This window comes from Chionomys nivalis, chromosome 10 (genome assembly GCF_950005125.1).
Source record: "Chionomys nivalis chromosome 10, mChiNiv1.1, whole genome shotgun sequence".
Classification (NCBI taxonomy): domain Eukaryota; kingdom Metazoa; phylum Chordata; class Mammalia; order Rodentia; family Cricetidae; genus Chionomys; species Chionomys nivalis.
In genome coordinates, this window is record NC_080095.1 from 24,425,235 (window position 1) to 24,441,127 (window position 15,893).

Here is a 15,893-nt window from a genome sequence, read left to right on the forward strand (position 1 = left end):
GGCAGAGACAGGTGGATATCTAGAACTCACTGGCCAGCCATCCTAGCCTTCTTGGTGAAGTGCTGGGCCTATGAAAAACCTTGTCTCAAATAAAAGGTGGAAGGCACTAGGCATGATACCTGAGATTGTCTTCTAATCTCCATATACACATATGCACACCACCTCACATACAGTATGCACCCACCCACACAAACACACAAGATGAGTTCATTTAACCTCAGGTTGGTGGGGGCGGTGCTTAACTGAGGTTGCACTTTCCTAAATCGACTGCGGGTGAATTTGAGACTCCCAGTCTGTGAGGACTGTGAATCAACAAGCTCAGACATGCCATAATCTCCTCCTAGTGCCTATCTTTGAAGGTCCCAAATGTGATCAGTTTGGAAGACTAGACTCCTCTCCTGGCCAAATATCCTATCAATATAAAGATAATTGTGAGGAGCTGGCTTCTAAGTGTATCTCAGGAAATGGGAACAAAAGATTTTTGACTGTGTGACCAACTTTCTCACCAGGGTTCCACAGCATTGGGGAAAAGGCACCCAAAATACCAGTACATGGATAAAATTGTGCCCCATAATTGATAAATGCACTTCTACAGCTCTTGGGATGAGTCTCACTAAAGGGAGAGCGCTATGGCTTCACAAGGGATTTACAGCAAGAACAGTCACTATTCAAAAGGCAACATTCCTAGCGTCTTTCGTCTTGGCCTACCTCCTTCGTAATGTGTTTTTCTGGTGGGTTGACCTGATTTGTAAACTGAAATCTCACTGCACAATCCTGAAGACCACAGCAGGACTGTCTAGATCAAATTACCCTGTGGGCATGTCTGTGAGATATTATCTTGTGGGAATACCTTGCCTATAAGTGGGCAGTACACCATTTCCTGGATTTGGGTCCTCCCTTGTATAAGAGCAAAGGAAGCAAGCTAAGCAGTAAGCATTCATGCATTCATTCCCTTTCTGGTTTTGACTGTGAATGTAAGCAGCTGCTTCAAGTTCCTGCCTTGATTCCTCCAAGAACAATGGACTATAACCCGGAATACTAAGCCAAATAGACCCCTTCTCCCTTAAAGATGCTTTTGTCAGGATATATCATAGCAACAAAATCAAAACTAGAGTAACAGTTTAACCTCCACCTTCACATGTTCATTCAGAGAATAAAAAAAAAAATAGTACCTGTTCTGTCTACATGGAGAACTTGTTTTGTTTTGAAAAGTAAATGCTTTAATGCATGAAAAAGCTCTTTGAAAATCCTACATCCCTATTCTGTTGTGTAATAATCCCACTACAATCATGAAAAGAAATTTTAAGTCGGAATGTTTTTTAAAAAATACAAATCTGTCATTGCTTTTCTCTATTAATGTTTCATTTTCTTTGTGGCATAAAATACATAATTACTATTCTAACCAGTTTTAAGTATACAGTTGATGACATAAAATAACTCTCATAGTTGTGCAAACATTACCACTATCCATCTCTAAAGCACTCTCATTTTCCACAAATGAAAAACTGCTCATTAAACCCTAACTCCACAACTCCTGACAACCACCATTCCAGTTCCTGTCTTTGAATTTGAGTATACTTCACACAAGTGCAATCATACCCTATTTGACCTTTTGTGATGGATTTATTTCACTTACCATAATGCTTTCATTTTAATACTTTAGCATGGGTCAGAATTTCCTTTTTAAAACTTATTTTAAAAAGCTTAGTGCAGTCACACATGGTGGCACACACTTTATCTCAGCACTTGAGAGAGATAAATATATGTGAGTTCAAGGTCAGCCTGGTCTACATAGTAAGTTTCATGCCATCCAAGGCTACATAATGTGACCTTTTCTCGAAAAAACAAAAAAGAAAAAATACAAATTTTTGAGGATTGAGCCCAAGTCCTCAGTCACATGAGATGAGCATTTAGCTCTATCACAATACTTTTCCGTACATATTTTAGGTATATATTACATTTTGTCTACCCATTCAGTCATCACTGAACACTTGAGTTGCTTTTCTCCGTGGCTATTGTGAAGAGTGTTGCTGTGCACACAGGAGCATAGATAGCCGTTTAGTCCCTACTGTCACCTTTTTTGGAATAGATTCTCACAGGTAAGATTGCTGGATCAAATAAGAATTCTATGTTTAATACTTGAGGAAGCTGTACTTTTTTTTTTTTTTTTTTTTTTTGGTTTTTTGAGACAGGGTTTCTCTGTGGTTTTGGAGCCTGTCCTGGAACTAGCTCTTGTAGACCAGGCTGGTCTCGAACTCACAGAGATCCGCCTGTCTCTGCCTCCCGAGTGCTGGGATTAAAGGCGTGCGCCACCACCGCCCGGCAGGAAGCTGTACTTTTAAAACTAAAGCTCACTTATATATTTGAAACATCTGGCAGTCACATTTGATGCTGTTTGTGCACTGGACGATGAATCCTTTCTTTTCCTGAAAATGTTTTTCTAAAAGGCTTAAGACTGTAGACAAGGAATATGGTCCCCAAGAAACAATTTTGAGACTGCAAAAACTAAGTCATTGTGATTACCTGCCAGTATGTCTTTTAAAAACTTATTTCATTCAACTTAATGCCTCATAAGTTTCAACTATTTTCCTACATGAGAAGGATTTAATGTTGACTTAAATGAAGGAATAGCCAGTCAGTCGTGGTGCACATCTTTAATCCCAGCACTCGGGAGACAGAGGAAGGCAGATCTCTGAGTTTGAAGCCAGCCTGGTCTACAGAGCAAGTTCCAGGACAGCCAGGGCTACAGAGAAACCCTGACTTGAAAAATCAAGAAGGGAGGGAGGGAGGGAGGGAGGAGGGTGGGAGGGAGGGAGGGAGGGAGGGAGGGAGGGAGGGAGGGAGGGAGGGAGGGAGGGAGACTAAATGAAGTAATGACCCTCATGGAATTTATATTATAGTGCATGGAACAATTAGAAAGGAAGTGTATAATAATATTTCAATTGAAGAATGAAGAAAAATAAATTGAAAAGAAGGGATAGGGTATGATAGGATAGAGTATTATTTTATAGACACTAAGAAATTAGCTTTCAGAGAAAAGTGGTATTTTAGCAAAAACTTGAATAAGAGTACAAACCATATGAAAACTGTGTAGGAAAGTGTCCCAGGCAAAGGGAATATGGTAAGACTAGTAAGTGCTCTTTTGGGAGACATGTTGGTAATCAAACAGCTATCCCAACAAGTCTCCCATATGAAGAGGGCAGTAGGAAAAAAAAAAAAAAAAACACAAGAAACTGAAGATGGGTAGTGAGGTGCAAGATACTGCTAGGTATGTTGTTTTGCTGGGTGTTATTTCTTGGCATATGGACATATGTAGTACCCCCAAAGGCATATTCTGTTTGGAAAAGGCAGCAGTGAGACAACTAATCAAGAGAATCTAGGTTTCCAAATGTCATCTTCTTGGTGGAGGTAGGGACCTTGAAATGCCTTAGAGTGTGGCAATAAACTGGCTCTAGCCAGTACCTCTGCCCTGAGGCTGGAATCTCAGAAAGTTAAGGAATAGACTGGATCCAGCCATCAAAGCCAAGGCTTTAATCCTAGCTATATCGGTTAGCAAATTAAAGACTCATGTGATCAGGAAAAGAGAGATACATTAAAAATAGTTTCAGCCGGGCGGTGGTGGCACACGCCTTTAATCCCAGCACTTGGGAGGCAGAGGCAGGTGGATCTCTGTGAGTTCGAGACCAGCCTGGTCTACAAGAGCTAGTTCCAGGACAGGCTCCAAAACCACAGAGAAACCCTGTCTCGAAAAACCAAAAAAATAAAAAATAAATAAATAAATAATAAATAAAAAAAACAAAAATAGTTTCAGAAAAAAAAACCTCTAAACAATTTACAGTGTGTTTAAAAATATATATAGGCTTGGGAAAGAAAAAAAACGGATAAAGTCCTTTAAAAAAAAGAGAGAGTAGTTGGATGTGGTGGCACACACCTTTAATCCCAACACTTGGAGGCAAAGGCAGACAAATCTCTGTGAGTTCAAGGACAGCCTGGTCTACAGAATTAGTTCCAGGACAAAGAAACCCTGTCTCAAAAAGCTAAAAATTAAAAATAAAAATAAAAGAAATAGAGTTTAAAATAAAGCCATGTAAAGATGGAAAACAGAGAATCTTGATACTGTATGTTATTATGTTCTCTTTGAATTGTTTGAATGCTATGGAAGGAGCAACAGCTGCTAAAAGATACTTGTTTATAAATCAGCCTTGTTATTTTATAGGTGCAGAAGCTAAGGTTCATCAAAGTTGAGAGTAACTTGTCTCACGTATGTGATAATCAGTGATGGAATGCAGCCCCTGGTACCATAGGCTTCTACTCTCTGGCTTCTGCTAAAAGCAGTAAAAAGTGTTTTTATAGCTGCAATCAGCATTTTTTTTTCCCAGGGTGCATTTTTAGTTCATTTCTTTGGTGTTCTGTAGGGCGGTAGGGTTCCTCAATCATGCTGAATTATTCTTCCTCACAGTGTACGTTAACACTTTGAAGGAACTGAAGAGTCCTGAGGTAAAGAAACCTCTGGCTTTCTTTAACTCTGCATTTTCCAAATTTGGGGGAAAACCTTTGAGAAATTGTAAAATACACTGGTTCCACTCTGCACTCTACTTGCTAAGCATAAAAACACACACACACAGACAGAGACAGACAGACAGACGGGGCTGCAGGCTGCTCAGAGTAGAGGAAAACAAGTTGTTTACAAGGAATTCAGGGTCTGGTGGTCCACAGTCCCCAACAGAAAATGTTAAACTTAGACTTGGTTGGATGCGTGATGGGCAAAGAAGTTGTCATATATGTTATTTCTAAATTCTCTTTTGTTTGTTCATTCTCTGCGTTTTCCTACCCAGCTGACATGTTTAACTGATGGCATAAGTCATAAACAATCCCACACCAGTTTGGAATTATGATTAATAGGGTGGTATTTATTTAAAGGGGAAAAAACTTACAGATCACCGTCCTAGACAACAGCCCTCTGCGCAATTAGGAAGAAGTCTAGTCGCCAGAACTGGAGCAGGAAGTAAAGAGAACGAGGAGGGAAGTAACCGCTTTTCAAAGGGAAAGATAACATGCCCCAATGGGCTGGTATCTCAGCGGCTATTGGCTGGAGGAGCGGAAGGACCTCCCGCAACACCTCCCCCTTTTGTTTACGTAAGAGAGTTCTAAACCTACTATGAAATTATATACAATAAGTACAAATATTCTATTCTAACTAGCTTAGGTCTTGTATAATAAATAGCTTGGTTAAGTCATGAGTGGAAAGTAACTACATTTGTATAGTCTTCAACCCCATCGAAGATCTGAGAAGGGAAATGATGTTACCTGAGTAATTAGGAAGTGCAATCAAACAACTTCCAAAACATGCAACAAATCAGAGACAACTAGCTACCTGGGCAATCACCCAAGGTCATGTTTGCAGCGTTGAAGCAACCAACTTTGGCTAAGGCCTAACATAACTGACATACCATTTTCAAAGGCAAGAAACTTGTCAAAACTGTCTTACCCTGTCTTGGCAGGATATGACAGTCCTGTTTTTTCCATTCACAGATACTCTGTATTTCTGTCAGTGGTTGAGGAATGGGCATTTCTTTGCCCAAAGGCCAGTTCAGCCAAGAAGAAAGGCTCCAGGTGGAGTGTCTTTGGTGCTCAACATTCTCTCGGGAATAGAGCAGTGTTGCCAGGAGCAATTGTGTCTCACTACCACAAAACTCTGAGTTAGATTAAAGGCCATTTTCTACAGCTCTTTGAAGAGGTTGAAGATTATCTATCTATATTGAGTATAATCTCTGTGTATCTAAAGAACCTGATTAGTCTAATTATAAATGACAAACTTAGAATACTATTGATCTATATAATTCTCAATACTTATCTAACTTAAAGACTAAGACAATAAATGACTGTGAAACAAATGAGGACAATGACCTCCAAATATAAACAATGTACAAATATACATTGCAGTATGGTAAATATATATCAATACACAAACAATATATAAGTATCTTAATCAGAGGTAGAAATGTACACTGGAATATGGTAAATATATATCAATACAATATATGTCAATACATAAAAAATGTTTTTAAACAGAGGTAGAAACATGCATGTATACAATAGTCAATATAATTTCACTTTGTATCAATATATAAGAATCGATACCAATACATTTGTCTCAAAACAATAACTCACAAGTACCAACAAGTACCAATCTATTATCCCTCTTTTTTTTTCAAATGATCCCTGAGCTTATAAAATTCCTTCCCCAACCCTCAACCGTATACCAATTATAATCAACCCCTAAATGATGTCCCTAAAGCCAAGGGCAAACTTTACTGGGAGAGGGGACGTCGTCCTCTAGAGTTACTTCCAGCTGTCATGGGGGCGACGTTCTTTCTGGGGGATCCTGTGAAAGTAAAATGATGGTTAAATTTCAAGATCAATGTCTTTTAAAATTGCAAATAGTCTCTGAGTATTTTGTGCAGGTCTGGCCAGAATGTTGTATAAGATGTGCACCATTTCAGCTAACCAAGTTGGAACTGTCTGTGCAGCTGGTACCCAAAACAGGTCTTGTAGTAGCGCTATCAGTATCATGATGTCATATCAACCAGGTGGAGTCGTTGTTATGGGGCCCCATCTTCTTCCTGGAAACTTCAAATGTCACTTCAGGAAAAACTCATTGTTCATTGTGAAAAACTTAAACATTAATCATATAGACATATATATATATATATTCAATGAAAGGCATGATAGATATATTCAATGAAAAGTATGATAGATATGAAGAAAAGCAAAGATGTTTTCTAAACTCATATTTCTTTCTGTCCCCTATCATGGCTCTTGACATGAGACAGAAGCTCCAGAAACTCTGGGTTTTTCTCTTACCAACAGGCTTGGAATTGGAGAGGGACTGAGCCAGAGTCCAACTTCAAAACCAGCTCTATAAATTTAGAAATATGGTTTAGTATATTTTACTTACACAACCTATTCAGTTTTCTTGATAGTTCCTATTGGGCAGGTATTTTTCCATCTGTCAGTATCCAAACATCCAGGATCCCTTGAATTTTTCAAAGATGAGTGGTTTCCTGTGGAGATAAGAACAGAACCCTGCTCCCATTCTATGTTTTTCTTACCACCTGTAGGAATATCATCATTGTGGATGAGTTGTCATTTCTCCTTTCCAAGAGGTTTCTCCTCTTCAAATCGAACCTTTATTAATTTTGATGTTATCCACAATTTTTCTTCTCCTGTGGAAACAAGAGCAAAACCCCTTCCCCAGCGTAGCACATCTCCTGGCTTCCATTGAGAGGTCAGCACATCTTTGAAATAAATTGGTTGATTTAGTTCAGCAGACTTTTCCATTATCTATTGTCTTTCTGCTGCTGTCGTTCCTTTCTCATTAGCGTTAAGAAAATTCAAGGTCAATAAAGCATTATGTAATCTATTTCTGGGGGTATTTTCGGTCCCTTTCTGTTTGTTCAGCATATCCTTGATAGTACGATTTGATCTTTCTATAACTGCCTGACCTGTGGGATTATGTGGTATACCTGTAATGTGTTTTATATTATAATAAGCAAAAAAGCGTTTCATTTTCTTAGATACATATGCTGGACCATTGTCTGTCTTTATTTGTGCAGGTATTCCCATGATGGCCATAACTTCCAATAGATGTGTGATTACTGAATCAGCCTTTTCTGAGCTCAGGGCAGTAGCCCATTGAAAACCTGAATACGTGTCTATGGTATGGTGTACATATTTTAATTTACCAAATTCCATAAAGTGGAACACATCCATCTGCCAGATTTCATTTCTCTTAGTACCCTTTGGGTTACTCCCTGCAGGCAACGGTGTTTGATTATAGAAAGAACAAGTAGGACATCTCTTTATAATGTCCTTAGCTTGTTGCCATGTAATGGAAAATTCTTTCTTTAGGCCTTTACTATTGACATGATGCTACTTATGAAATTCTGAGGCCTGCAACACGCTTCCAATCAATAATTGATCAATCTCAGCGTTGCCTTTTGCTAGAGGACCAGGCAGACCTGTATGGGACCGGATGTGTGTTATGTACATCGGACAAAGCCTGTTCCTGATTATGTCTTCTACCTGGATAAACAATGAAGTCAACTCTGTGTCATCTGGTATAAATTCAGCGGTTTCAATATGCAAGATAACTCTTTCTGCATATTGTGAATCTGTAACTATATTAAGAGGTTCTTTAAAATCCCTTAGCACCATAAGAATGGCATATAATTCTGCCTTCTGGACAGAATTATAAGGGCTTTGTTCCACCTTACTCAATTCATCTGACTTATAACCTGCTTTCCCTGATTTATTTGCATCAGTATAGAACGTACGGGCTCCAGTTAATTGGAGCATCATGTACAATTCTAGGAAGAATCCAAGAAGTTCTCTTTATGAGGTTAAGTCTACCACTTTTGGGATAGTTGCTATTAATTTCTCCCAAAAAATTAGCACAAGCTCTTTGCCATGGTTCATTGTCTTCCCATAACTTTTTTATTTCTTCAGTGGTAAAAGGCACTATAATTTCTGCTGGGTCTATACCTGCTAGTTGACGAAGTCTCAGCTTACCTTTTATAATTAATTCAGAGACTTTTTCCACATAAGTTTTTAACTTTTTACTTGGTTTATTAGGTATAAATATCCACTCTAAAATAATATCTTCCCTCTGCATTAGAATCCCTGTAGGAGAAATTCTGGAAGGCAATGTGACTAGAATGCAGCTAAGATTTGGGTTCACCCTATCCACATGTGCCTCCTGTAATTTTTCCTCAATCATTGTCAGTTCCTTTTCTGCTTCAGCTGTCAGTTTTCTTGGACTATTCAAATCTTTATCACCATCTAAGGTTTTGTTTAAATGAACTATTACATCAGGTGTTATCCCAACAGCTGGTCATAGACTGGAATGTCTCCTAACAATCTTTGGAAGTCATTAAGAGTCTTTAACCGGTCTCGCCTAATTTGTGCCTTTTGCGTTTTAATTTTCTCTAACCCTATTCTGTAACCTAGGTAATTAATAGAATTTCCTCTTTGAATCTTTTCAGGAGCAATTTGTAATCCCCACCTAGGCAAGACTTTCTTTACTTCTTCAAACATCCTTTCTAAAGTATCTTTATTTGAATCAGATAACAAGATGTCATCCATGTAATGATAAATTATGGACTTGGGGAACTGTTTACGAATTATTTCCAATGGCTTACTTACAAAATATTGGCACAATGTAGGACTATTGAGCATACCCTATGGGAGGACAGTCCATTGATATCTCCTATTAGGCTGAGAATTATTATAAGTAGGCACTGTGAAGGCAAATTTTTCTCTATCCTTTTCTTGTAATGGTATAGTGAAAAAACAATCTTTCAAATCAATAACTATAAGAGGCCATCCTTTTGGTAATAGAGAAGGCAAAGGAATTCCAGATTGTAGTGGGCCCATAGGTTGAATTACCTTGTTGACAGCTCTTAAATCTGTCACCATTCTCCATTTACCATATTTCTTTTTTACAACAAACACAGGAGAATTCCAAGGGCTGGTTGATTCTTCAATATGGTGAGCATCTAGTTGCTCTTGCACCAGCTGTCCCAATGCCTGTAATTTATCTTCAGCTAGAGGCCACTGTTTGATCCATATTGGCTTCTCAGCCATTTTAAAGGTAGGGCTGTTGGTACCTCTAAAGGTTTGGTATTTGCTGTATGTTCTTGTACAGCCTGAATGGCTGGTGACCTTTTCCCATAATATTTCATCATATCCTTCCCAGAATTATGAGTTCCTGGAACTACAGGAATGTTAATCTGGGTATTCCATTGCTGTAGCAGGTCACGGCCTCATAAATTTATTGCAATATTGGTACTATATGGCCTTAGTCTTCCTATTTGCCCTTCAGGCCCTATGCATTCAACCCACCTTGTACTTTGTTTTACAAGAGATAAGGTTCCAATTCCCAGGAACTGAACATCTACCTCTTGAAAAGGCCAATTCGGATGCCAAGATTCTGGAGTAATGATACTTACATCCGCACCTGTGTCTAATAAGCCTTCAATAAAAGTGCCATTTATACAGACTCTTAGCTTTGGTCTTTGATCGTTAATAGAAGTCTGCCAAAATAGACGTTTGCTCTGTTCTACTGGGTTTTTTGACTCATCCTCCATGCGTAATTCATCATTTAGACCAGTAATATTTTTTACAGCAGAAATTGGAGCTTTTAATTTTCTTGGTGAGGCACGTTCTCCACTGTGACTGGGAATGACTGGGCCACTGTTGGCTTGGGGGCCTGCGAGAGGCCCCTCAAGGAGTTTCCCGACGGTATCGGGTTGCCCTGTCTGTATGTTGTGGACCTGCATTCGTTGGACCAATGCCGCCCTTTACTGCATACTCCTACATATACCTGAAGGCCGAGGTCTCCTATTTTTGTCATTCCCAGAACGGATATTATTCCTAGAAATCCTTTGCCTGCAATCCCTTTTCAGATGTCCTAATTTACCACAATTAAAACACCTGGCATTTTGATGTCTCCTCATTGCTTTGGAAATCGCTTCTCCTACCCAAGATTCATCATTACAGCTAAATGTCTCAACATTCATTGTATGCTGAATCCATTCATCCATAGGTGCTGATCTAAACTTTAAAGGCCCAATTATCTTTTTTCATTCTACGTTTGCATTCTCAAAAGCTAGAGATTCAAGAAGTAGTCGTCTAGCTTCTGGGTCTGTTACCCCTATGTCCAGAGTCTTAATTAATCTTTGCAAAAAGTCAATAAAGGATTCTCTCTGTCCCTGCCTAATTCTGGTGTATGATTCAACCCTTTTTGCTGGATCTTGTAGCCTATTCCAAGCATTTAAAGCTGCTTGGTGACATAGACACAGTACTTCATCATCATAAAGAGCTTGGACCTGTGGATCAGCATATTCTCCTGCACCAAGAATTTGATCTTGGGAAACCTCCACACCTTTTGTTCTTCCTTGCTGTTCCATATGTTTGGATTCTTCTCTGAAATAGGTTTCAAACATCAAGGAAGGTCCATTATCTAAAACTGCAGACACTCACTGATGGAAATCATGGGGGGTAGCTCTAGCATTAGAAGCCCAAGTCCTTATCATTTCCTTAACATATGCAGAGTGTAAGCCAAAGGGAACAATAGCTTGCTTAATTTCTTTTAGATCATTCATTGCTATTGGCATCCATCTAGCTTCTCTGACTCCCTTTGAGCCTTTAGAAATTGACGCTTTGTCAGAATGAGTTACAGGGTATGTTGCTAAAACTCTGGGTAAGCCAGTTCTAATAGCTGGTGGTGGCATTGTATCCTGTCCTTGTGCCTTCTTATTCTGTTCACCAGCTCCAATAATTTCTTCAATCATTTCAAGTCTTTTTATTATTGTCTCTTTTGAATCCTGAATCTCCTGACCTGCATGAGTTTCTAGTAAAGATTGTATGGTTCTTAGGAGTGCCATATTCTTCCTAAATGATAAAATATTCAAAAGAATACTGAAAACTAGTAACCAGTAAATTAAGTTATCCCCATAGTCATATAAACCTTGCATGAAAAAACCCATTGTTTTGGTAACCAAAACAGTAAAATTCGTGTTGTAAACGAAAACTGCCATATTACCTATTATCCAGCAGGTGGCACTGTTGCCAAGTCGCGATGAAAACGGGGTCCTGTTTCAGTGTCCGCCTAGTATTTGTTAAAAACTGGGAAATGCAAGTTGCTCAACAAAGTAAATGTAATTAAATCAATTCCATACACAGAACCATAAACCCACAATCCAGGGGTAGAGAAGAGTAACCTGGAAGCCGTGTATGCCTCCACGTGACAGAGTCGTCCCAAGGGGTGCAGCTTTCCGCAACCGGTAACCGCGTGCTCTGGTTCGCGCCGCTTAAGAGCTGCGCTTGCAAGGGAGATTTGAAAACGATTCAAAAAAGAGCAAATCACGCAGGCAGAGACTACGCGGGCCTGTGGAGTTTAAATCCACGTAGGGAGGCAAACGATAGGCTGCGTGGGGACTTGAAGTCAATCTTAGGTGTCTAAAGGGAAAATATAAAGAACTGCAGCAAGAAAAGCCACTGCGTGATGATTTATGTTAAACTGCTGGCTCCAAGGCACAGGCCGTGGCCGAACTGGCGGCAGGCAGCCAAGCAGGGGAAGGAGGGGTCCTAAAACCAAACGTTGGGTGCCAAATGATGGCGTAAGTCATAAACAATCCCACACCAGTTTGGAATTATGATTAATAGGGTGGTATTTATTTAAAGGGGCAAAAACTTACAGATCACCATCCCAGACAACAGCCCTCTGCGCAATTAGGAAGAAGTCTAGTTGCCGGAACCGGAGCAGGAAGTAAGTAAAGAGAGCGAGGAGGGAAGTAGCCGCTTTTTTAAAGGGAAAGATACCACGCCCCAATGGGCTGGTATCTCAGCAGCTATTGGCTGAAGGAGCGGAAGGACCTCCCGCAACATTTAACAGCATCACATTGTTTAACATCACGTCACATCAATTGGGATTGGTCGTGTTGAGAGTTAACAGAGGACTCTTCCCCCAAATGATGACTTTAGAAAAGGAACTTAGCAGCTTTCTAGGCTTGCTGCATTCATTCTCTGGGCCTCCCGATTTCCAGGAGCCCTCTTTCCTTTTCTGTCACATCATCCAAACATTTGATTTTACCCTGTTGGCTGTAGAAGATATTTCCAAGGCTTGCCTGAAAAGTAAACAACCCCTGAACTATATTAGAATTCTAATTAATTCTCATTTCCAGAATCTAAAGGCAGCAAAGTAGATTAAGAAATAAGTAATGTGATATTGTGTATGTCTATTTGTTTATTTGGGAGGCAGGGTTTCTGTATGTTCTCTAGCCTCGTCTCAATTCCTGTGCTTAAGGGATCCTCCTGTCTCAGCTTCTTACCTCAAGTAGCTGGGACTACTGGTATCCACCACGGAGCCCAGCAGTGTTAGTATCTTGAGCAAAGCAAGTGAGATTCTCAGTTGAAAATAATTCATGTGTGTGTTAAAAGCAAAAGTAGTGAACTGTTTCCACTTCCACTGACATTTGTATCTGGAAGCAAGTCTCATTTTTCTTTTTTCTTTTTTTTTTTTTTTTTTTTTGGTTTTTCGAGACAGGGTTTCTCTGTGGTTTTTAGAGCCTGTCCTGGAACTAGCTCTTGTAGACCAGGCTGGTCTCGAACTCACAGAGATCCGCCTGCCTCTGCCTCTCGAGTGCTGGTTTTAAAGGCATGCGCCACCACCACCCGGCTTCATTTTTCTTGTATTTTAGAATAGTTCATGCCTTTGGCATGCTTTGTGTTGTGTCAGTGGAGTTTGTTCAGTTGTCAGTAAAGGTAAAAATCAAAACAAACAAAAATATAGCCAACATGGAACTTGAAGAATGAGTAAGGGAAATAAGAATCAGCTTCAGCTCGTGAGCAGTACCATGTCATTGCACTCTTAGTAACCCCGACCTATAGTTTTCACATCCTTCTTTACACCATATTCAAAGCTGATATTTTGAAGTTTTTGGTTTTCCCATGTATTTTGGTAGACTTGATGTTGCATGATGTTTTCATGCCACATATAATTTCTTAGTATATATTTCCTTGACTGGTCTGGAGCTCACTATGTGGACCAAGCTGGCCTCGAACTCATAGGGATCTACCTGCCTCAGCCTCCCAAGAAGTGGGATTCAAGGTATGCACCACCACACCTAGCTTTAAACCTAAATCTTTAATGAGTAAAAAGACTGAAATTTGACCTATAAAAAAATAGTACAACTTTGACCCGATTTCAGTTCAAAGAATGGTTAAAAATGGCTAGAAGATGGGGTTGGAGAAACGACGGCTTAGTTAAGGATATGCACAATCCTTCCGGTAGAACTGAGTTTGAATCCCATCACCCATGTTAGGCAGCTAATAACCTCTTGTAACTCTGGCTCTTGAGGGGGATCCAATTCCTTTGGCCTCTGCAGGCACCTGAAGTCATATGTACACACATACACAATGAAAAATAATAAAAATAATTTTTATTTGCTTGTAGAATCTTTAAGCTTCTGTGAGGTTTAACCTGAAAACTAAGATCTCTTAGACTTACTGATATTTTTAAAATAACAATATAAACTTTATTTTATTTTTTGTTGTTTTAATTGTGGTATTAGAGATCCAACTCAGGACTTTGTGCACATAGACAAGTACTCCACCACTAAAATACTAAAAACAGAATGTCACCAAGCATCAAACTTTAGAAAATATTTGATTATTCGTGTGCGTATATAAGGGTATCATTTGACTAGAATTACTTCTGCTTTACGTAGTATCTGTATCTAGCTAGAAAATCCCAGCCTTACAGTGAACACTGCAATTAGATTTCCATATGTATATGGAAATGTTTGTCTGTGTGTGTATGAATGTGTTCATAAAAGATCAGTTAGAACAATTGCCAGGTGGTGGTGGCGTACACTTTTAAACCCAGGACTCAGGAGGCAGCGGCAAGTGGATCTCTGAGTTCGAGGCCAGCGTGGTCTACAGAACAAACTCCAGGACAGCCCAGTCTATGCAGAGAAACTCTGTCTCATAAATAAATAAATAATATAAAAAAGCATATGTGAACTTCTTAGTATATTAATAATTTATTTTTATGTGCAGTGTTTTACCTGTGTGTATGTCTGTGAGAGGGTGTTGGACCCTAGAGTTACAGACAATTGTAAACTGCCATGTGGGTGCTAGGAATTGAACCCGGGATCTCTGGAAGAGCAGGCAGTGCTCCAGCCATCTCTCTAGCCCAAGGTTGCTTTTTTTTAATTACTGGTTTAAGATATATTTAAAACAATAAATAATTTTTCTTTGTTTCCATCAAGAAATGGATGAAAAGAGGCTGCTGGATCCAGGGTTGAAGGTTCATAAAGGCCTCTGGGATTACACTCTGAAGAACCAGCAGATGGAATGCCAGAGTGACTGAAGAAAATGGGTGCTAATGCATCTAACTATCCTCATTCATGCTCCCCACGGGTAGGGGGAAATTCACAGGCCCAGCAGACTTTCATAGGTAACTTTGCATTTTTAAATTTTATTTTCTGTCGTGACTGTAAATAGAATTGTGTTAACAGTTATATTTGTAGATAAAAAAGAGTGCTGAGAGGTAGAAAAATTATTATAGGTAATAATTCTGCAGTATCTAGGTTTCCTGCCCTCACTCCAATGTTAATCGGGCTTGTTATAAATGCAGCCTTAGAGAAAAACATTTTATAATTATAGACAATATTCTTAATTTGTAAACTACTTCTCATTTCCAAAAAATCCATTAGTTAAGCCTTAGTCCTTGATTGCCAGAAAACCAAAGACATTTTTTTAAAATTCAGGCAAAATTTTGTTTTTGTTTGTTGTTTCTTTCTTTCCTTCATTCCTCCTTCCTTTTTATTAAAAATTGTTACAGAACACTTAATTTGGTGGGGGTATTTATGGCACAAAGTCAGAGGATTATTTGTGAGAGTCAGTTCTTTCCTAATCCCCATGTGGGTACCAGGAATCAAACTCAGAACATCAGGTTTAGTGACACGTGACTGAGCCATCTTTCTGGCCCTCTTAAAATAGACTTATTTCTTATTTTATTTTGTGTGTATGTACGTGTGTGTGTGTGGTATGCACATGCGTATGGAAGTTTACTTGCCTGTGTGTACATGGGGAGGGCAGACATTAACATTAGGTGTTTTCTCAATCACACTCCACCTTTTTTGACTTTTAAGATTTATTTATTTTATTTTGTGTGTATGTGTTTCTCCTGAATATATGTTTGTGTGACAAGTGCCTACAGAATCCACAAAAGGATGTTGAATCCTGTGGAACCGGAATTCCAGGTGGTCTTGAGCTGTTTTGGTGGTTGTGAACCCAGCCCAGGTCCTCTGTAAGAACAGCAATTC

At 39.2% G+C, this 15,893-nt stretch overlaps 1 protein-coding gene across 2 annotated transcripts in view; it reads left to right on the plus strand.

Annotated features, from left to right (window-relative positions):
* The window catches only part of Btbd7 (BTB domain containing 7), a 92,825-nt gene that overhangs the window by 21,945 nt on the left and 54,987 nt on the right, over positions 1-15,893 (plus strand). For both annotated transcript variants that reach the window (XM_057782704.1, XM_057782705.1), the window contains exon 2: positions 14,835-15,022. In XM_057782704.1, the coding sequence (XP_057638687.1) occupies positions 14,941-15,022 (82 nt within the window). In that variant the 5' untranslated portion in view covers positions 14,835-14,940. The remainder of the gene's footprint in view (positions 1-14,834; positions 15,023-15,893) is intronic.